The 23,338-nt window shown below is 41.6% G+C and overlaps 1 protein-coding gene across 1 annotated transcript in view; it reads left to right on the top strand.

The window, feature by feature from the left end:
• Positions 1-6,329: 6,329 nt before the first annotated feature.
• The window catches only part of cdh22 (cadherin 22), a 71,515-nt gene continuing 54,506 nt past the window's right edge, over positions 6,330-23,338 (top strand). The window contains exons 1-2 of the mRNA XM_084034979.1: positions 6,330-6,595; positions 15,299-15,593. Of these exons, the coding sequence (XP_083891105.1) occupies positions 6,356-6,595; positions 15,299-15,593 (535 nt within the window). The 5' untranslated portion in view covers positions 6,330-6,355. The remainder of the gene's footprint in view (positions 6,596-15,298; positions 15,594-23,338) is intronic.

The following is a 23,338-nucleotide window of genomic DNA, read 5'->3' as shown; positions in this document are numbered from 1 at the left end:
TTTGCTGGCCGCTGTGGAAAACGAAAGGGCAGTAATTGACACCGCTAATTTGCAAAAGAAGGCGCCTGACTCCTCGGTTGCGATGGTCAAGTTTTGAGTGAACACGCCGATATGAATCTCTTTTTCTCCGTCTCCTCCCCCCTGACTCATTAGAGATGCCGACGTTTAGACGTACATGTAATTATGGGTAAATGTGTACACGCTCAACGCAATTTCCCAAGTGTGGAAAGTAGAGCAGACGGAGAAGCAGATCCATTGGAGGAGGGTGGATTTTGTTTTTATACCGAACAGTTGGTGCTCAGCAAATGTTTCAGTTTGCAAGGCAACTTCTGGGAGGTTGGCGCACGCAGAAAAATACATTTGATACAAATGCTCTCTAATTAAACATATTCAAACTGCCTGCCGCACTGTTAAGTCATCTACTGTAAGGGAACAGGGAAAGTGTAGATAGGCAAAAACAAATTAATTTTTATCCTTCCAATGCTGTTTGCCTTTGAGGCACAGAGGAATAAACATGCTTTTTTTCTTTTTTCTTTGAAGTTATCACTTCACAGCTCAAAAATATCTAATTGGAAACTCGAAAAAGAAATATTTTGATCAATTTAAGTCAAGCAAGGGACTTAAGATGCGTTTTCTTTTTGATTGACTATCATTCAAAGTTCACCAAGAGATTTGTTCCTTTTTTATCTCAGTAACGGTATACGTGAGGACTTTTTTAGATCACTCCTTGTGTTGTGGATGACTCCTACTGGATGTGAAAGTTATGGTTCCTTCAGGACTGCCAATTCTGATTCATTGTTTTCAAAATGGGTGCAATATTGTACTAGCTTACTTGTTTATTATTAAGGTGCAGTCCTGGAATAGCATTGTCTTAATAACCCGTGTGAAGCTGCATTTGTGTGCCGTTGTTGCTTCAGATATTGGCAACATGAAATGAAATGCAATGAGATCCAGGAAGTCCACTTTCCAGAATTCCTGTCAAAACAGTGTGAGGCAAGATCTTACATCTCTCGAAAGTAACCGTGGCAACGGTAGTTTTACTAATCCATCTCGATGCAAGGGGAACCGTAGAATCAGCATGATGTTATATTGTTCACACATAGTGCATGATAGGGCTTCTAACTCTCGAAGCTGAAATAGCATTTCAAGAGCGTGCAGGAGTGCTACCATCAGTAGCCTTCCGGCCAAAAAAGATGGTGCTGGAGTCATTTGTGCAAGAGATTAGTGACACTGGGGTTCTCTTCAGGGGCAAGTGGTGGATCTCAGAGATGGACATCAGTGCAGTTACAGGAGCCCGATCACGTTTGTTTCCGCCGCTGTGAAAGCAAAACTGAAGAGTGGAGAAAATAGCACTATCGGTGGCAACAAGCACACTCCTACTGTTAGTGGACGCAGGCAGCGGCATGTTCAGCGTGAAGGCCCTTCTGCTGTTGGTGGACCATGCCAAGCAGTCTAGAGCACAGTGGGGATAGTGTGTTTGTGTGCAGAGACAAGGTTGTCCATGACCACAGCCTCTCTGGAGTTAAGTGTTTGTCATGTGTATTTTACTTTTTATGAAAATGCGAGACAAAAGGCAATGCACTAATAGAAAAACAAGCGAGAGCAAGGTGAAGTTGTATATGAGTGTGCAAGCATGTGTGTGTGTGTGTGTGTGTGTGTGTGTGTGTTCTGAACAATCGCAGTTCCAGTCTATTGAGCCAGCATGCACAATACCACCTAAATGGAACAAGGCCATGCATAATTCATATTATTAGATTCATCTGTGTGTTACCCTGCATTGACGTGTCAAAAAGGCTGCAGTGAATCGGAGGGGGCTCGATTGCTTAAAAACAGCTCACTGAAAACATCTCGCCACCAGGACTTGTCATTGGTGATAGCCAAAGTGTGAGGACGTGTTGGGCCAATGATGGATCTCATCACTTGTGCAGTTTGGGTCTGGTGTCATTGTCAAATATATGCAGGAGCCATTTATTCCTGCGATAAGGGTTTTGGCAGTAGGCAAGTCTTTGGTCACCGTCTTGTTAAGTCTTGCAGGGTCAGGAACCCAGTGATGCGAGCCTCTTTCCCACAGTAGGAACTGCCGTTGGTGCTTTAGGCCTTCCTTTGTCTCCTCTCTGAAGATGTTGTTATTCAAGACAGCTTTGCTGCTTGCACTAAGTCAGCTGTAGAGATTGTAGTAGACTACCCTCAGATCAGATCCCCCAAATTTCCATTCACAATTCATTTTATTCAACACTGAAACTCACACCAATAGTTTTTGGGATAATTTCTGCACTATTTGTGAATGGTGTAAAATTGTGAATGACAGCAAAACCAATGTTGGCAATATCAAAGGAAAATAACCCACTTACACACTTCATACACTACATCCACACCATCAAATTCTGGTCTCAAATGTAAAACTTTTAGGTCCCTTTAAATATTCAGCATCTACTTTTCCAAATATTTATTAGTCACTTTGCAAAATCCACATGAATGACTCTTCACATCGGCATCGGTTAGATCCACCGCACAGCACATATTTAGAAAGAAAATATGTCACTTTTAGTGCTGGGTGTTGACTGGTTGTTGAGAAAATAAAACGCTGTTTTTTTCTCTCTCCAAACAGTCTGATGTAGTGCTCCTTCCACATAAAATGCACCACGGCTACTACATTACATCACTTTCAGCAAACTTTACAGAGAACGACGGGGGCAAAATCACAATCACTGATCTGTTTAAACTGAATATTCTCTGCAGGTTAGAGTGTCATTCATTGCTGAGCCTGTTTGTACACTGTGCTGACGTTATCTTCACTTCAGCTGTCTGTCCTCTGTTTTGCTGTGTGTGTGTGTGTGGAGAAGCTGCCCTGTACAGCAGAGGGTATTAATGCTTGCATGACATTTTAGCATTGGCCTCACACATATAGGGGAAATACTGGCCATACTTTAGATCACATTGTTTTTCTTCAGATTTTGCCTTCTCATGTTTTCTCACTCTCAGACAATGGCCCAATTGTGCTCCTGTAAAGCACCAGCAAGTTCTTTGATACCAGGTACGACCGTCATCAGTGAAAAGTTAATGGTGATCAAGTGTGGCATTAAGGTGGTTATAGGTGCCGTTAATAGTTGGCGTGGAACAATACCCAAATTCGTATAGAATCCTTCCGTACAGGACGTTTGGTTCGTTAGGCGACATATCTGGTGTTCGGGTCCACTGGACCCAGGGGCAAAAAATGTAGGTGTTGTGTACCTTATACTCTGTCCTGCACCCTATCTGGGTCAGTGTGTGTCTGTGAGTGTGTGTGTGTGTGTGTGTGTGTGTGTGTGTGTGTGTGTGTGTGTGTGTGTGTGTTTGTATGGCCAGGAGGTCAGGAGTGTGTGTGTAGGTGGTTGGGCATGGGTGAATGAGTGTGTGTGTTTCTGCAGGAGTATGTGCAGGTGTGTGTGTGTGTAATAAAAGCTTTACATGTATGGCTCCTTATCACAATCGATCAAGATGGCCAAAAGAATATATCCACAAAGGCCGTTGGAAATTGTTTTAGAAGAGAGAGAAGATTGGGAAGATAGTGAAGAGTGCTATTCATTTAGATTTTTCATAATTTCAGTATCACATTTCTCACTATTCAGAGAGTGAAAACAAAACAAACCCGTCAGCAGGTAGCCACAGTACGACAGGATGACATAGTACATGCATCAAATGCAACACACACAGTAAAACTCTGCCCCTCATGTGTTGTATAACCTGGCATATGTTCAATGGGACTGCATGAAATATATTCAATCTGTTAATCTGTACACTACATTTGTTCACTAAACATCAGTAGTGATGAAAAACCTTGTTTCATTTATATTTGTTCAAGATAAACATAGTTTATTTCAAAAAACGATTGGCACTTTTATTCATAAATGTGATATAACGGGTAAATGTCAAATATAGCTATATTGGTTGTAAATGAGATAAAGTTATCTTTTAAAAGTTAAGTTAAAGTTAAAGTATTTTTACTTATTTTTTCATGGCTGTATTGATTTTAAGAGCTACTACAGTGGGTCCACCAGACCCGTGAACATTGGCTGTGTATATATATATATATATATATATATATATATATATATATATATATATATATATATTTCTTTGTTTTTCCTATTGTACCAAAATGTATTGAACCATGACCAAAAAAAGTTGAGGTACCGAGTATACATTACACAACTTGTAAATAGGTCACAGATGTTATTATCACATTCAACTTATGATCATATTGCAAATAATGCCACAGATGTATACATTTTTGTTTGGTTTTGGGGAGTCCTACAAAGCCTGTGAAAAGCAATTCTATAATGTATTTACAGCAAAACGCATGCTAGTTAAGTCATCAAGGTTTAGGATCATTTTTCCCAATCGTTCCTCCAACACCAACTGTACGAAGTCTAAGCTGTTACATTGCTCATGAACTGTTTGCTCTGGAGATTGGACACCCCCAGAGCAGTTGGTTTCCAATACCACGGACATTGCCTTGGCCAACAGTCTGAGAAGGAATTATTTCCAGAAGCTCCAAGCACGCCACTGGGCAGGAGGAGAGTGAGATTAGAAGTCCTCTTCCTGCCAGCAGAAATACAATAGGTTAAACCACCTACTGGCCCGAGGAGGATTTCTTCAACTGGGTGTTGCAATCTTTCTTTCTTGCGGTCGTAGGGCCACAGACATGCTAAATGTTATTGTTTCTCCTTTTCCCTGTCATCTTCCTTTTGTTCTGAATGTTTCAAAGACACCATTAATCACAGCCACCCACAGCACAGTCTGCCTCATTCTCTCTTTTAATCTTTCATTCATTATTCAATTTTTCAGTTCTCTTTCATTCTCCTCGTGTCTTGCATGTTTTCATTTACCCTCCCTCTCCCTCTCTCTCCCTCCCTCTGCTCCATCAGCTCCGTCTAACCTCTGTGCATGTTTCACAACAGCCGAGGACCGTGTCTGCTCCACCCCACCACTCTCAAATGTTTGTCTGAAGTATTAGGCGGTTGTTGCCTTATTGGATGGAATTAATTGATTAATACTTTTATCCAATTAGTGCTCCCTCATGCAATTAATCAGCTGGCTGATGTTCGGGCTGCTCATTCAGTCGAACGAAAGGCAGGCAGATGCTTTGGGTCCGGTGTGTGATGAAGAACGTCCTCTCTCTCTTGTCCTCTCTGTCTCTCTCTCTCTCTCCTATTTTACACACACCTGGTGTCCTGTGCTGGTTCCAATGTTCTGCCATCGTTCTTCACAAGACTTGCTGGTGGAAAACAGTTTCCTTCCGGAAATGCTAATGACAAATATTATGGGTTTTATGGCTCAGAACAGAGGGGAAAAAAACAAACTTAATTCATAGAATCTAAATTGCAACACATGTTGTGCCAATCATTCTATAGGTAATAAAAAACCAACAACATGTCGTTCTATACCCTGACTATTTTTTGAGGCTCTGAAGAAAGCTGCAATAATAACACCAATTTTCTTTTCTGTATTGCAGGTTTTCTATCCTTGCCTTTTATCACTATTGGAGTTGTCATGATGGCCAAAGAAATACTGTAGGACCTTTTCGAAGAATGGACTTTCCAAACCATTGGGTTGTTCTGCAAAAGCCATCGAAGATCAAACAAAATCACAGACAGTAAAATTAGTTGGCCTTTTCTCGGTTGAAGGATTTTGTTTCGGGATGCAAAAATATTCATGAGTCAAGGAACTGGACTACAGAAGACTTTGAACAAGAACTTCCATATAGTCTTTTTTAGATAGCCTGAAAAAAGCACCAACCATTGGAAGCGACATGGCTAGAAGTGAAATGGGCTGCACTGAAGCAGCAACAATGACAAATTCAAGACTGGCTGGACACCATCACTCTTCAGGGGCATGTTCCTCACTGCCTTTGTGTCCCTGTTCCCCACTAGTTTCCTGAATGCCCAGTGAAACGATCCATTCAAATCTGTTTTGTTCTGCGTCAAAAGAAATCAGCTTGAAAGAGGAAAATCTGTTTCTTTCATTACTTTAGGTCATCATTTGAAAAAAGTCTTATAAAAGGTGAGGCAGATACGTGAAAAGAGTGAGAACGACAGACCATGTTACAACACAAACAGGTGCTCTGCAGGTGTTAGGAATCCAATATGCTCCATGAAATGCCCTATATTCAGCAGATAACCTCAGATTTATTTGTGATCTCATGGATTAACAATCAAGTTCTTACACAAAGACCTTTTTAACTTTGCCTTTGTGGAGTTTCATTTGGCATAATACCACAAGACTGAGAAAACTTCCTCGTCTACATATATATATTATATTACATGTAGACCCAGGCTGAATTTCTTTCTTTTTTCTATTTTTATTTTTCCTCAAAATGACTCATTCTTGGACGGTGGGAGCTTGGACACTTTTGACAGCATTGTGCTTTCTAAGCTGCTGTAGTTTTGTTTGGGCTGAGGCCTCAAGGATTAGTGAATCGACCTCAGGAGGGAGTAGACAGGGACCGAGCAGCCAAGGACCCTCGTCATTGGAACGAGTGAAGAGAGGATGGGTGTGGAACCAGTTTTTTGTGGTGGAGGAGTACACAGGAACGGAGCCGCTGTATGTCGGAAAGGTAAGAACATGATATCATGAAAATATTGTGATAACAACTTTGTGAATACTTTTTTTTTAACGATGCAGATGTCGACTTTAGTCTCACTAATCGCGGACATCCCTCTGTTCAATTACTCTTCAATAAAAAACAAACAAATTGACAAAATTTTAATAAACAAAATAAATACCTTGTTCATCCAACCCAGAACACACACACACCACCATTGCAATGCCACAATCTAATTTTGATTTCGTAAAAAAAATACACACGTTAGTGGTGTTAACTTTGAAAAGGTCAACTGTGCGCGTAATCTACTCATTTCCATAAACGCCGCTAAGTGCATTTGTGTTGTTGTCAAGACACAGTTGCAAATTGTTGCCAAAACAGACCGCATGACATCAAGGTAGGTATAACCATGAATGCAGCTGAACCACTCAACCATCCTCAGCAGGAAAAGGCTCATCAGGAGCCATTAGATTAGTGCTACGAACAGACACTAGCACACAACGTGCATCAGTCATTGGTTTATAACAAGAGGGGATAAAGAACAAGTCCCAGGGGTTTTTACACAAAAACTCTAAAAGTGTAAGTAAAACTTTGTGCAACTTCAAAGTCATTCACCATTAAGAATCTAGAGCTCCGACCACACATCATCAATAATGTCCCTTTTTTTCTACCTGTTTTTGGTTTACCAGCCCTGGCATGCCACAACTGCAACGTCATGTAATTGAAGAGAAGCAGACAACTTTTTGAAGAGCGTCTACCTTCAGCTGTCATTTGTTGTGTCGCTGCTGTGCAATGGAGACGTTGACGCGTTTTTGAGTTTTGTTTCACTCCTACGTTGTTCTTCTCGTTGTTATCCACCGATAGGAACCTCATTGTTCTCTGATCCACTCCGCTTTGTTGCGCTTGTCGAATCTCTGCAAGCTGTAAAAAGTCCGCCGTCTTCTCGTAATGCAAACTGACGGCCTCCTGTCGATGCTTCATGTGAAAAGCTTTCCGAGGGTGGAACGGTTTCCTGTGAAGCAACTACGCTACATTTTAACTTTCAGATGATCCATACTTCAAAAGGAAATTATGCGCACAGCCTGAATACTATCATCTATAATATATATTTGGACATCGTTTGGAATCAGCAAACATACATGAAGACAAATGAATGGAGGAAAAAAGAGAGGTGATAATCACTTAACGTGAACATTAAACCTTTGTCTTGTCACCAATGTACCGTTTCCATTACACATGGGAAACAATAGCAGTGGGCCTAATCACAAGTCCTAATCATTAAAAAAAACACACACAATTTAACTAATTTACCTCCAGAGCTGTACCTACCTTTCCACCAGAGGAGTCAGAGGCTAGATTAAGATCCTTTGCCCTCTTCAAGCAGGTACCTTCTGGCTAAGACCTGCAGATTTCACAGTTCACTGATCAAGCACGATGTACGACTTCATTCACACAGTAAGCAACACGAGAGTGAACAAGGCAAACCAGACACTTGCTTATTGTTCCACTGCGGTTGCTTGCTAATGCAGATATATAACGCACCATGAACATTCAACATGCAGATCATAGCATTGGAGTGTCTGATCGCATCTGATCATTATATTCAAGGCATCTCGTTTTGTTGAAAACTGTCATTTTTTTAAAACATTCCATCATTAGACTAATCTGTCCAATCTTCACAAAAGCAGTTCCTTTGTTTCTGCAACTACTTTATTTGGTCAAACAGCGGCATTGCTCAGCGATGACAGCCTCAGCGATGCCCTTCTCTTTGATGTTGAGGATAATGTCTTGGCACCAGGAATGTGATTATTGAGCGTGATTATTCTAATGTAATCAGAGAGAATGAGCAGAAGTCAAATCAAATATGTTTGCTTTCATCTTGGTCGCCATGTGTACATTTGGGAATCTTTTTTTTTTTCCCCCTTTCTTTTCTCCCCCTCTTCCCGTTCACTTCCCATTCATCAGCTGCTCCTCAAATGAACCCCAGCGAGTCGATGAGAGTGGACGGCGTGTACGGTTCGATTGCCTCGCGTAGGACATGATACGGAGAGACGGGATATTAATGCAGACAGCACGAGACTCGGCCATGAGTCACATGCATCAATCATGCCATCCCCTTGTTTCTAATCATCCAGACATGGCAATTGAATAGCTAATATTGCATCTGCATATATTGATCTCACCGTCCCTTACAAGTGAATGGGGATGTTTTTACCCGCAGCGGGGTCACACGTTGCAGAATAATTATCCTTTGGCCATTATCTGTCTGTGGATTTACTGCAAGAGCAACAACAAGGCCAACGAGCACATCTGTCTTCTGGGGGGGGGGGGACGAACAAAGAAGCTCTACAAGAGGAAAGTAACGAGGGAAGAGGGGAGGGTGCAAGGAAGAGACTTCATACGCTGACTTGTGATTCATTAAAGGACGTGGCGCCAGGCGAGGCAGCGAAGTGATATAAAAGGCTGAGGAGAGCTCGAGGGAGTGACACAGCAGGAGGCGAAGTGAGATGATTTTATTAATAAAATTATCTGAAGTTATTGGACTTCATGCGACTCGGGCATCGGCTAGTGCTAGCGATATTAATGGTTTGTGTGAGTGTGTAACTCTTGCGCACGCACAGATGGACTCCTCTGGATTTTTGGTATCAACACTTTAATTTGAGCAGTAGAGGATCAAAGGCAAGGAGTGTGACTGTACTGGATAATTACAACAAGTTTTCCCCCCCGTTTTCTTTTTTATTATTTCATATTAGTTCACCCCAACTCAGCAAACTTGCCAAGCTTCACTCTGCCTCGCACTTTGGCTGCCACAACTCTGCTAATGAAATCAGATTTACCAATAAAATGTTCACTCACTTGGCATTAAACCGGCAGCTTTTGGCAGCATGTTTAGATAATTAATCAAGTGTATTTTGTAGTGGGGCTTTCCTCGAACCGAAGGAGTTCTTAGTCAGCTAACACCCAGTATGATTGTGCTGATAAATCGATTACTTTTAAGATCTGTAAAACTGAGTCTCTCCCCAAGCAGGGGCACCAAATCTTGCCAAAGATGCGCTCATAAATTTCTTGGAAATAAGTTATTCCAGGTTAAACAAAATGACTCAACTAAAGAACTATTTGAGGTGAAGGAAGGAAGCGTGTAGAGAGGGAGTGGGGGACACAGAGGAAGTGCACTTTTATAAGAGTTGTTGTCGAGCCCAGATAATCCTAAATGACTGTTGTAAAAGGAAGTAAAGGAGGAAAAAAACACACATTTTCTTCTCCTCTGTCATGATTCGCTCTCACCTACTTTGGGAAAAAGCTGTCAGAAATAAATATTTTGAGGTTGAGAGAGGGAGGGTGGGAGAGAGAGATAGTTTGAGTATGCCTGTATGTCTTTTCAACATCAACAATAGGATAGTTCAAGGGTTTTGTGTACAGGTTCAATGAGGTTGTTTTTGTACCCACCCAAGCCTCTGATCTGAATGGCTGTATCTGGCATTCATTTCTTTATCCTGTCTCAGAATTAACAGATCAAATACAATGTTCTTGTCAATGTCCAATGTGCTCCTTTGTACCTCTTTTTTTTTTTTTTTTTTTATTGTACTCTCGGCATTCAACTTGAAGCTAAATTAAGCAGAAGGCCTCAACCTGTTTTGATCCCCAATCATCTACATTCTTTTGAAGAAACTCGGTTAGATTCGTGCATATCATATCATGTGGGTCTGGTTCGGGCTACAGACTCTGTGTACTTGGATAAAGAGGCACCGATGCTGACATTGAATAGCTGGATCCAGTATTGGCCAGCCTATCATTTTTTCACAAATAACCATCTGTCTCGCAATGGTTATATTGCAGAATTTAGGAAAGCAACATTTAAGTCAAGCCTGATGTTGCCTTCACTTCCACACAGTAAATCACACAGCTGATCCATTAAACACTGATACTTGGTATCGTGATATATATTTGGTATAACCAAAGCCCAGATATCGCCATCGGGACTGAGACAGTCGGATCCCTAGTTTGGGATATGAATTGTAGCTTAATATTCAACATATGCCTCTTGTATGTTGTTTTCTAGTTGCTGTTCTGCTTCCTTAACTGTGACAGCTGGTTGTCAGATGAAATAAGTGATGAGAAAGTGGTTGTATATTGTACATCTGTTTTGATATATTTCTCATCCGATACAGAATGTGTTTGTGATTCCAGAGTAGTTTTGGCTGGCATCATTTGACTGTGTGTTTTAGAGGGGAGGGGGGAAATGTTTACCCATGGATAAAGTCAGACAGGAGAAGGCATGCACTCGCCATAATAGCCAAGCTATAATTAGTCAAATCTAGGTCCAGATTTCACAAGACTGTCGTCAGAGAGGAACAAAACAGTCTAAGGGAGGAATAAAAAAATAAAAAAATACACAAACAATTATTCTCATCATCTTGGGAAATTATTTTTTGAATATAGTTTTAAATATAGTTACTATCATATCATGTGGCTCTTTCCCCCCTATTCCCCGGCTTCCAAAGACTCCCATTACACTTCGTCGCAGTAACACCCCCCTCATTTTAATTCCTCTTCGCCCTCTGACTTTCTTCTCTTTCTTTCTGCCTCTCCACTATGCTACCATTTACTCTCCCCTCTCATATCTGGCTCCGTCTCCCATGGTCTGTACCCTTCCCCTGCCTCCACCTACGCTGTCTCTGATACAGTCACCTTGTTAACACTTTGAAGCTGTTAAGATCAGAGAGCTTGACAAGCTGCAGTGAAATGTGGCAGGCCTACTCCTGATTACACAGACTTAAATATAAGACAGCCAATTTGATCCCGCTTTGAAACCCTCAATAAACCCAAGATTCACTGCGGCCCACGTCCTGATATCTCCTGCGGAAGTGTAAAATCGCACTCCACTAATGTCTCACCATGCTTTTCTATTCTTTCCTTCTGCCACGGGGTTTTGTTATAGAAACTGTACTTGTGCTCAGAAGCCTGTACACGTAATTTACCAGCTTGTCAATAGAACATGTGCACTTTGTAGTTCCTGCAGATGTTTTAAGTTTCCAAAATAAAAGGTATTTTAAAAACCAAAGCATCATTAACAACTGTCTCGGCATGGGGCGATATGAACATTTCATGTCACAATTATCCTGGCCAAAATTGTGATTCACAATATGATCCAGCTGATCATCAAAATGTGCTTAAAATGGCACAAAGCCATACTGGAATCGCTTTACATGAATATCAATCAAATAAATAGATGTGATAAAGTATTTTTGCATCTTGTATTTTTTTTAAATCAGGTTCTACTTATCACTTCTCCTTTTTTTCACCATGATCAACTTCCTGTGTGAACTCAAACATTGATCGGTCCCATGCCACTGTCATAGTATGTGCCATTCTTTTGTACAAACTCAAAAGCGCTGACACCCCAATAAGAAGGAAACTTTCTATCCCTGTATGTGAGTCATATGTCACTCCCTTCAGCAGGTTAGCCTACAGTGACAGCTAGACGCATTGTTATGACCCAGAGGTGAACCTGACAGAGCATCAACAACCTCATTCTCCCCTGAGTCACCCCACAGCCCTCCACCGGAAGGCTTAAGGCGTTGTTAACTATTACTCGCATTCAGTTTAACTTAAAGCCAGATGCTTAATCATATAATTATGAGAAAAATGTCTTCAAAGCCTAAAGCAAGTCCAGTCACCTATGATGAAGCTTTCACAAATATTCTTGTTATATGTATTGTATTATTTAATGATTCATGAATAATTGTGTTAATGTACACATTATGTGTATGAGTAATGTCTCCATTATTTGTAAACCACCAAAAAAATATTAAACATTCAGATTCAGTCAGTTTTTGTGGGTCAAAACTTTTTTCAGTATTTATTTCTTTAAAGCTGTATAAATGCTGCATTAGTACAGTATTAGCTCCTGTTTTTCTGTTATGGATTAAATCACTTTAATTTATTAATGTTAACTACTCAGATTATGTCCCTTTCAACCAAACCCTGCAACAATTTCCACCATAATTAACCCAAGAGGTTAGCAGACCCAAAACATCCTTCTCAGTTCAACTCTTCATAGAATTGAAGTAACCACAGTGATAACATTATAGTATGCAACTAATAAAGCAATTTCATATATTTCGCAAAATGAAAAAAACACCCTCTACTGATCAATTCTGAATGCATACTTTGCGTATTTGTAAAAAAATATTCATGGTCCTGCCTTGAAATGTAATTAAGTCCGCAGGTGTGACAAAAAAAAACTCTTCGTGTTACTTTGAAATGTGGTTATGAATGTCTGTAATTTCCAGAAGTGGTCAGCTTGACTTCAGCCTGTAAAAATGGATTTTGGTCGCAACCCATTTTCACTTAATAATAAAAAAATAAAAAAAACTACTGTAATGCCCATAAAGAATATTCAGACGGTGAACTCTAAATGTCCTGCAGCATAATCCATTTTTCTGATGTGCGTTCCTGTGGTCAATGTGTCAAACACTCATAGCTGCATTAGTTGTGTCCTTACTGACTGTTTGATCCCCAAAAGCACATAAGCAACGACCCATAAGCACATAACCACAATTACAAGCACACAGACAATTTAGTACCTCCATGACATAACCACTACTCCAGATACTCATGTGGTGACAACATTTTGAACACAAGAGCTCAGAAAGATGCAAAGATTTGACCAATGAAGCAGTTATGATTCAGTTTAGTAAGGAGGCGATTTGCACTCCTAGTTATTATTATTATTTATTTTATTTGTTTTTGCTCAAAGAGTGGCGTCCTTAATTTGACCTTTAGTTTGCTTAGAACAACTTAGCTAAGCGTAGTGTGTGTGTGTGTGTGTGTGTGTGTGTGTGTGTGTGTGTGTGTGTGTGTGTGTGTGTGTGTGTGCGTTTTCCAAGCTGCCAACTTGAATCAATCCAGTGAGGATAGACTGACAGACGGATGGGTATATCCAGCCTGAGGGGAGAGAAATAGCATCATCCCAGCAAAATGATGAACTCACGCTGTATTTATGTGTGTGCGTGTGTGTGTGTTTCTGCGTATGTGAGCACGCAGTAGGTAAGTATGCGTATCTGGCTGGGTGAGCACATGTACAGTAGGACCTTAGACAACCCTGCACCAGCACTTGTGCAATTGAATTAGCAGACGATGACAACATTTCACACACATTCTTGTCTCCGGAATCTAATTTAGCAATACAGAGAGACGGTAACAGAGAGTGTCTTGGGGAAACATATCCAGTGGCGCACGACGACGCACACTTTTATTGGATAACTCTCTGAGTTTGGACCAATGAAACTCTTTTTTATTATAAACTGAAATATTGATACTGCCAAAGTATCTCAGCAGTATATATCCTTTTGACTGCTTTGTCTTCGGTATGATTCAAAATGGTGAGAAAAAAGGCAAAAAAAAAATGGATGGACAAAAATAGGGAGGAGAAAATGGATGAGGGAAGCAATATCAAGGCGCAGGCTTGCATTATTCCGCAGTTTTACGACAAATACTTAATGAAAACCCCCGCGAGGGTGATAGAGGCCTGTATTTAATTAAACCTTTATAAAATATTAACCAGGGAGGCCAGGGCAATTCCCCCTCTCCTGGTCTGCTCACTAGATTGAACCACAGTTACACTGCTCTGAATTATAATTTCAGATGGAAGGTGTGTGAGGGAGAAAGAGCGGTCTAGTGCTCGCTAAAGAGCCAACGGGGAGGTTGGGATGGGGGGCCAATGCTGCTCCTATTGCTGCCTGGAATGTCTTCTAATCACATTAGGGGGGAACTATAGCTCTGATTTATAAGGGCTCTTTTAAGTTCACTTTTGCGCCCTGGCACCTATATGTCTCTACCTTTAACAATCTTTGAAATGACTTTGATCTCCTAATTTGGGCGTCACATCCTGTGAAGGGCACGGTGAGCAGAAAAGAGGTAAATCATCACTAGAACTATGGTGTCGTTTCGTTTTCCCCCCACAATGATGATGCCGAGTCTATAGGGAGCCATAAGAAGGCCTTAAGCTCCAAAACGCTGTTGGGGAATACGATATGGAAACGGGTGGAAGGAATGGACTCATTTCTCTTGGTCACGGCTGAGGACCAAATGTCATTTTCTGACTATCAATTACGCCAACCATCAGTATTCACAGCGGTTGAAACAAAATAGTAAAATTCCATTGAAAATGACGTAATGACCTCAACTCAATGGTCCACATACCATTTTTTATTAGCGGAAGATCGTGTCCCCCGATCGCTCCCCGGCCGTCGACTGGCTCCTGGTTGATGACTTTGACCCCAGTCGATGTTTTATCAGTCGTGGTTTTGAATTGACAGACGGTTTTATGCTGTCTGCTTCAAATTGTTCACACAATCCAATACAGTTTGAAAATCTCATCTTTTTGGTCATACTTCTTAGCCTTCAAATGTACTCCCACTGTATGCACTTGAACGCACTTTAATCAAAAAATTAATTCCAGTAGCTATCAGGGCTTTCATGACTGCTGAGATATTGTTAAAAGTCATGAACTGCTCATGACCTGCAGGATCTGTGACCTATATCTCAATAATGCAATTGGACAAATATGACTTTCACCAACAACTGCCTGCAGCACCTCCAGCTGCATTCCTATGATAGCTGTGCTGTATCTTGCATTACTGTATATTTCTAATAGAATGCATTTTCTGTTGCTGAGTAGTATAGTAACGTGATTTTTATATCACGTTACAGATCCACACAGACTCCGACGAAGGCGAGGGCAACATCAAGTACACTATCTCTGGAGAAGGGGCGGGGACCATCTTCATCATCGATGAGCTGACCGGAGACATCCACGCCACAGAGAGACTGGATCGCGAAGAGAAGGCTTTCTACACACTTAGGGCCCGGGCCCGGGACCTGCTTTCCAGTGACCTTCTGGAACCAGAGTCCGAGTTTGTCATCAAGGTCCAGGACATCAACGACAGTGAGCCCAAGTTCCTGGAGGGTCCCTACATCGGCAGCGTGGCAGAGCTGTCACCCATAGGTGAGTGCGAGAAACACTGCAGTCGGGCTAGGGACCATCTGGATAGCTGATTCAAGTCTTGAGCTTAGGATGGCCCAGAGGTGTTCATACTGTGCAGAATTACCCGTTTACAGCTATTTTCATGATGCATAAGTAAGGCCTGTGACATAATGCTTTGTCCACCTTGGCTCAGGGAAAGCTAGAAAATGCCAAAAAAAACAGTCTGCTGAAATTCGCCCATTGTGAAGATGGTGAGAAAAGAGCAGACAGGAGACGTTAGATGAAAATAGATTTGGAGTCAGTGAATTCAGTTTGGTTGAGAAGGAAGTAGAATGGGGACATTGGCATTTGAGGAGGATCCTCACATGGACTGTGTCAGAGCTATGCCCCGTAGCTAGGAATAATGTGGAAAATGACGGAGACGGCTCGTGCGTAGAAGGAAAGGGGGGGAGGCGAATTGCATTACTCCCAGATGAGCTTTGTGCCTGTGTTCTCTGACAGACTGTTATGAGGAAAATCATGACGGGGGGAATAGGGAGGCAAGAGGAAGCAGCGCTCCACAAGAGGAGATAACAGCGGAAGTGCACCTTTTTTTTTTTCCGTCATAGAGGCTTTTGACATTGAAACCACAATGCTTTTAATCTCGACAAACACGTTTTTCATTGTGAGCAATGGTATAAGCCGCTCCCCCTGTAGCTGCTTAAAGTTCTCGGCGAAATGGATAAGACAGGTGAACGAGGGTGTCGGGGGCTTCATTAGCATGGTATTAATGTCACAAACAGTGTTGATGTTTAATAAACAGCATTCTGTTTGGCCGCCGAGGGATTTCACAGTACCGCGTGTGCTCAGAAGGTTTTGTGTGAATGTGTGCAATTGTGTGCATCTGCGTGTTTGTGTGTGTGTGATCATGCATATGCAGTAGACGCGGGGGGTGCTTCTTGGGTGAGTGACTCCAGGAGTGGTGCAGAATAGAATGGCTCTTCCCTGCTCAAGCCTGATTGGAATTAATTCCTGCTTCCTCAGCATGATCCAAACCATGGGCATTTCTGCCTACAGTGCTCTCTAAAACTGAATAGGTTGTGTATATGTGTGTGTGTGTGTGTGTGTGTGTGTGTGTGTGTGTGTGTGTGTGTGTGTGTGTGTGAGTCAGAGAGAGTGAGGGACAGAGCAACTGAAGGGTGGCACAAAATAGCAGCGAGATAAACAGGATTGAAATAACGCCGAGTTTAAGGAGAAGATGCAAAAAGCTTGGGAAGCGAGAGAGCCATTATCTCCTCTAGAAGGAGATAAATGGAGTCACGGAGGCCACGCTTAGTTAATGTTAGTTAATGTAATCTTAATGATCACGACCCCTCCACTTTGGCTGCTCCCCCCTTGTTCGACCCTGTCGCACCTCAGTCAAATTACGCACTAAATGAGTGTGCGGTTCATGTTTTAAACATCGTTGTGGAGCACTAGCCCTAATGAGGTAACAGCTCCTGCTTAGTCAGGCGTTCTCCTGCCCCTGTCCCCGTTTCCTTTCTTCCTGCTGCTCCCCTGTTGCACATCAGCTAAGGACAGCAGTATTTTTGTTGACATTTCAGTGATAGGGCTACAAGAAAAAAAATGGCAATAAATCAAGGAATAAAAAGAATGTAAAGATTATAAAAAGCCAGACCAGACTGCCACATGTCACTCACCAGCTCATGGGCAGGTGCTGCACATTGTCCTCCTACCGCCGTGTTTGAAGCATAGATCCGATAGGTGGAGAAGGAGATTGTCAACAAATCCGAATCAGCGAGGCCACCTTACTAACAAGTATTGCCTCTGTCTGATAAAGCGTTATTTGTCTTTGCTGTAGATGTCTAGTGTCGTCCCCAAACTAATACATCAGAGAGCCATGCTGTTACCCTGGGTGGTTCCGATGAGCATGGGCACTGCAGTTTATTTTAAATCAATTCCAACACACACAAGCACACACACGCACACACACTGAGTGAAGACTCTCAGCACCAAATGTGTATAACCCACAGGTAAAATGAATCCCCAACATATGCACTGTTTAAAAAGTTTGCTTAAAACCTTAGCGTCCAGCTGTTTGAGGAAAGAATTTAGCCTTTTTTGAAAATCAAACCATATTTTGTAACCTCATTTTTGAAAGATTTACATAATTACAAAAATGTTTGGGGACTGCAAAAGAGGAGCTAAGTCTAAATGCATTTTTGATTTTAGTCTTTTGATTATGTATTAAGACATAATCAAGCCATTTATTTGCATTTGCAAAATGTCCTTTTTTTTTCCAATGAATTTTCATAATAATGATGATGTGGCCCAGTAATGCTGAGCCACATCATCTTTAATAGTGTGGAGTTGATTTGTCCTTTTTCCTGTGTGAATGCACTACATACTCAAAAACCTGGTTAGAATCCATGCTTTTATGCAATTTGGACACAGCTCCTGTGATCTGAGGCAGGATTACTTTTTTATGCCGTAATGGAAGCAGGTTGCAAGCATCAGCCGCACCAGCGATATGCTCGCTGTGCGGTTTTACGGCCAACCATACAGCAAACTGCTGTGGAAAACGTGAGGCCATAATAGTAGGAAAAGTAATCAGTAGTCAGCTGCTTGAGGCATATTCATTTTTACTTATCACTCCTGTCATGTCTCCCAGTGCACATCTTTGTCATAGCTTTACCGCCTCCACCCCTCCCTCTTTTTACAAAGGCTTCCTGTCTGTCCGTCCGTCTGTCTGCGTGCTTGCTCAGCATCGAGCAGCGACCTAAAATAATACTCGTGCACACTGTCTGTTGTTAAGGGTGATCTCTGCAAAGGAAACCGGGAGGGCAAATAGAATAGGAGCAGCAAAGACGTTGATGAAATGCGATGGCCCGAGCTCCGTGTTGTCCTTTGGAAGATTTGCGGCTAATGAAATTGCAGTCTTAAATCAAATTTGTAGCGCATGGGTGATTGAATGTTGCTTTGAGGACCGTGTATGTCTTTATGCTGGGACAGAAGAGGGAACATGGATGGAGTCGCTCTGCAGAACGCTAGCTGTGTCCTCTGACTCACGATGATAAAGACTGTGAGAAATTGATTTAATACAGTGTCTCGGTAGAGGGCATCCTGGACTGAACACAGCCACAAAGAAACCAGACTAAAAGATGGGGCTCGTGTTAATTACAGTTCAAATAAATATCTTATATCTTGTACAGATTCAAAATATGCAATATATAGTTTAGTTGGAGTAGCTGGAGTTGCAGTGGCTGTTTGCTAACTCATTTATCCCCACCAATAGCAGGATGTATTTTTAAAAAGGTATGAAACACATGGATGACATGAGGAAATCATGAATTAGCAAACCAACCTGCTATAGGACAAAGTCTCGGTGTAAAGCACGATCGCAGGACCTGCTGGGCCTTATACCAAATATTCTCTGCAGTGTACGTATTCCCCCAGTAGCCATTTTGTGATCGCCTAGCTACAAGCTCAGGGTGTTTCCCAGATTGAGGGAAAAACAGATATGGCTGCCGTCTGGTCAAAGAAACACATTCACCCATGATGAAAAGATGCATTTATGTTTTGGAGCACAGAATCTCTGCCTTTTTGCTTTCCACCCTTTGCAAGGGCGTAGGTGTGGTTTCACCGTTGGCGTGGATGCATATTAACCAGGAGGTTTAGGGTCCTCCACCAGATTTTGAAAGTCAAATTTTTAATGTCCTGCATTCTGGCAATGTTTTTATAGGCAGTTTATAGTAAAAATGTCTTTAATAAAGGAAAACAAAATTCAGCCTGCCAAAAATTGTAAATATAATGGTGTATGATGAAGTAAGGCACTCAAACATTCTGTATTGCTCTCAGATATTTATTCTACTGTAGATTCCATTTTCTGATTCAATATTACCTCTGCTGAGTAAACACACATGTAGGCATGATTTACTCTTTATTCCTCTTTTGTGTGTTTTGTTTAATGAAGTGACTAACTATATATTTACCTGTATAATATTTCCGTTCATTTTAATTAAATTATAAACCCCTGGAGTTCAATAGTTCATGTTTTTTCAGCATGATTTCTGTTCTTCACATATAAAACACTTCCCACATATCTGTGTTTTCAAGAATGATGGTGCAATTGAATAAAAATAAAGTTATGATATTTTAAGAAAAAAAATCAGACAAAGATCTCAGCATAGACTTTTTTTATTACCCATGCAAACGTTAAATCCATCACCTCTGTTAAAGTGCAGGCGAGATCATAAACGCTCATACCGGCAGTATTATTTGTGCTTGCGCTAGTGGGCCATATCTGTTCCATAAGCACCTTTCCAATTGTAAAAGATATGAGCCAACTCAACTCTGGAATGAAATTCTGCTCTATATTTCATCAGTGCTGTCTCACCATCACCACGGACTGTATGCTGCTGACACTTGTGGTCAACTGTGAAGCGTGGCACAGCTGATGAAATGATCAGTTGTTATCAAATGTCGAAATCAAATATTAATTAAGAATGACAGAGAGCACCATAATTAGTATTCAATAATGTCTTCTCACACACACAAAGCCTCCATTTATAATGTATTGCAATGCATTAACCAGCTAGGATCTAGTTACAATGTAAGTTACCTCAGAATCTATGAGTGAAGGAGTGGCCCTCATTATTGGGTTCACCCCTTCAGTTATGCGCAGTTCTGAAGATTTTTTTTCCATGTGCAATATAGCTGTTTTAACTGGTTTATGGGCAAAGCTGATGAAGTGCCGATTGGACACCAAGGTCCACAAACAGACAACATACACCAGTTCACTATATGCAGGTGCCACGTGTAATAAAACAGGGAGGCCCCGACTGCGACATGGTTAAAACCATATCAGCCCTGCGTGGAGAAAAAAAAACCCCAAACATTTACATTCTCCTCACACAGCACTGCAGAAGACAAAGCGTTCACTGGGTAGTGTCACTTCTTCTGCCTCATTCTGATGAGGCTCAAGGGAGAGAAAAAAAAAACCTTCCAGATAAATGATTCTCGACCAAAAGGAGTTTATTAAGACATTAGATGTTAATGAGGGATTTGTCTAGGACATTGCTGCTCTGCCATCCTCTCTAATGAGAAGGCAGGGCGGTGAGACCGACAGCACGAGAACACTCTTTGCTGATGTCAGGGCTGGGAGGAACACTGTCCTGGTAAATACCATCTTGAGAGAAAGTTGGGCTATTGGCTCAAAAGCCGGATAAGAGTGTGCAGCACCAGCGGTAAATCCCACTGTGGTGCTTGAGGTTGCCGTCAGAGTTCCGTTATCTGACAACCTTCAAAATAGGTGGGCGAAAAACAATCACTCTCCATAGCCTCCGTGGCAGGACAGAATGGTGGACTTGTTATCCACCAAAGTTTGAAAGTATGTAACACGGAGGCATGGGACATGACTTGAGATCTGATTCTCTCTCCACACCGTTGCTGAAAAGCGGACCATCTACCCATGGATCACGCTGTAGCAGAAAGAACTCTAGCACCCTCAATAATGCACACCACTGCAGGGGGTTGCCCTACTAAATCCAGGTGCTCCCGTTCAGTGGCCAAAATATCTCTGGGCGGTAAAGGATTATTGCACCATCCAGCTGTGTCATTGCATCTTTGTACCTTCGGAGCTGCAACCGTTTCCTTCACGGTCTGCAACCATGATGCATTTGTACATTCTGGTACCACCAGAATGACTGTGAGAATATCCTGCTGATTGCAGCTAAAAAGCGAGCGATCAAAAGAAATGGGGGACATAAGTAATGGAGAGCTCTGGGACATGGTCGGTGAGAGAACAAGGGTTGTCCCGTGTGGCCATAGAGAACCACAGTGTGTATTGTTCATTCTCTAGTGAGGTAAACAGATCCATCTTCAATTCCCAAACCATCTGTGTCGAGCGTGGGACGGACCCCCGTGAGTCTGTCTTGTGGAGTGTGACTGCGGGATGTACACCACTCTGATGGAGAGTAGGTGCTTGGTGGTCCACAGTAAGAAGGTTCCTGATGGTCAATATATGCTGCCGTCATGTTGTCTGTTCTCATTATGACGTGTCATTAGCAAAGTGTCTGAAACACTTTGCTAATTGCCCTTTCAGTTTTTGTTAAGGGATGGGGGATTCATGTTCTACCTAGACTGGAACATCACACGCCATCCAGAGAGGGATGTCTCCGTCTACACTGATATGTGTGATGTTGCTCTTCCGAGGGGAACCAACCCCAGAGTACTGGGATTTTTCCAGTATGCCAGGTCTGACTGCACAGATGGTCAGCATTTGCCATTTGTGCTGAACTGGATTTGACCTGGGGGGACCACTATTTGGCTTGCGGACATCGTAACTAATAGACACATACCTGACAGGGCCGTCGCCGCTCTGTGGGGCAAGAAATTCCACAACAGATATTTCAACACAAGTCTGGCTGAAGATGAATTTGCTCTCATGGTGGCTGAATTCATAACCACGCCCGGCAAGTTAACAACTGGGTGGGGAACGGAGAGCCCGTCTGCCAGTTTATGGCTAGATCTGCTGCTGTTTTTTTATGATGCCTGACAGGTCCTGAAAAAGTGCCTTAGAAACAGTTAAATGATGCAGAGGAGGAGAAAGAAGCTGCTGCGGACTTCCGGCCATGGTGGGGATTCATAGCCCCAAAAGTGGGGCTTTGAATCCCTGATCCTTCAATAAACCGTGAAGTGTTACCAGGGAAACTGGCTTACGCATCTCATTGTATTAGAATGCACAACTGTATGTGATGGTATATGACAATGGCCATGGTATGAGTGGGATAATGCCCTTCTAAGGAGTTCATGATCATGAATTAATGGTCTCTGCAGAGGCAGCTGTCAGATGCATAAATTCCTGATAATAGATATCTTGTAGGGCATTAGCCTATCCTTCGCATATAGGCAATATATATATATATATATATATATATATATATATATATATATATATATATATATATATATATTTATTTATTTTTTATGGGAAGTTGCAATCTTTGGCCATTTCTTTCTTTCAGTGACTTCTTGGGGAATTCCTGGCGTCACTCATTACATTTCAGAATGGGCAAAGTGGTATTTGATATGAGTTATTTAATGGCATCTTCTTATAACAATGAAAGGTTTTGTAAAAAAAAAAGCAATATATAAATAAATGCTCATTTTATGTTGAAGGCTGTGGTGTGGTTAACTTCTATGTCCGTATTACTTCCCTCGGTATAAGGGAATGGTAAATACATAAAATCAGGGTCCATGAGTGATCGTCAGCAGGATTGTGGCGATATTGATAATATTGACATATTGACATGACGTCAAGGAATGTTTGTGGAGTTCTGTTTCAATTTGAAAGTTGTTCTGTCAAAAAGTAGAGCTGTATAAGACAAGAAATGTTTGTCAAGGGGAGCCACAAGGTCCTGGTGATAGTAAGCTAAGTATTGAGTGCAGTCTAGAATGTGGTGCTTTTAGTGATTTGGGTATATTGGCTTGTTCTTCCGAGAGAGGTATCAGACGAATATAGCTAAGTCTTTGGAGATGGTGTGGATTTTGCTGCAGAATGTCTATTTCTATTATTGTAATTGATTATTTTTTTCATTTAAGTTGATTTTCCATTTATGTTTTCAGATTTGTTATTGTTAGGAATTTGTTTCTAATTGCTTTTAGTTGAAGTGTGTTAATTTGTTTCTTCGTGAATTTTTAGAATTATTTATAATATATACCAAATCAGCTCTCTTGTTTATCAAGTATGGGATTACTTTTCCTTTAACTACTTAGCTTTTCCCCCA

Source organism: Eutrigla gurnardus (genome assembly GCF_963514095.1).
Source record: "Eutrigla gurnardus genome assembly, chromosome: 2".
Taxonomy (NCBI): Eukaryota; Metazoa; Chordata; class Actinopteri; order Perciformes; family Triglidae; genus Eutrigla; species Eutrigla gurnardus.
This window is presented reverse-complemented; position numbering and strand designations above follow the sequence as displayed.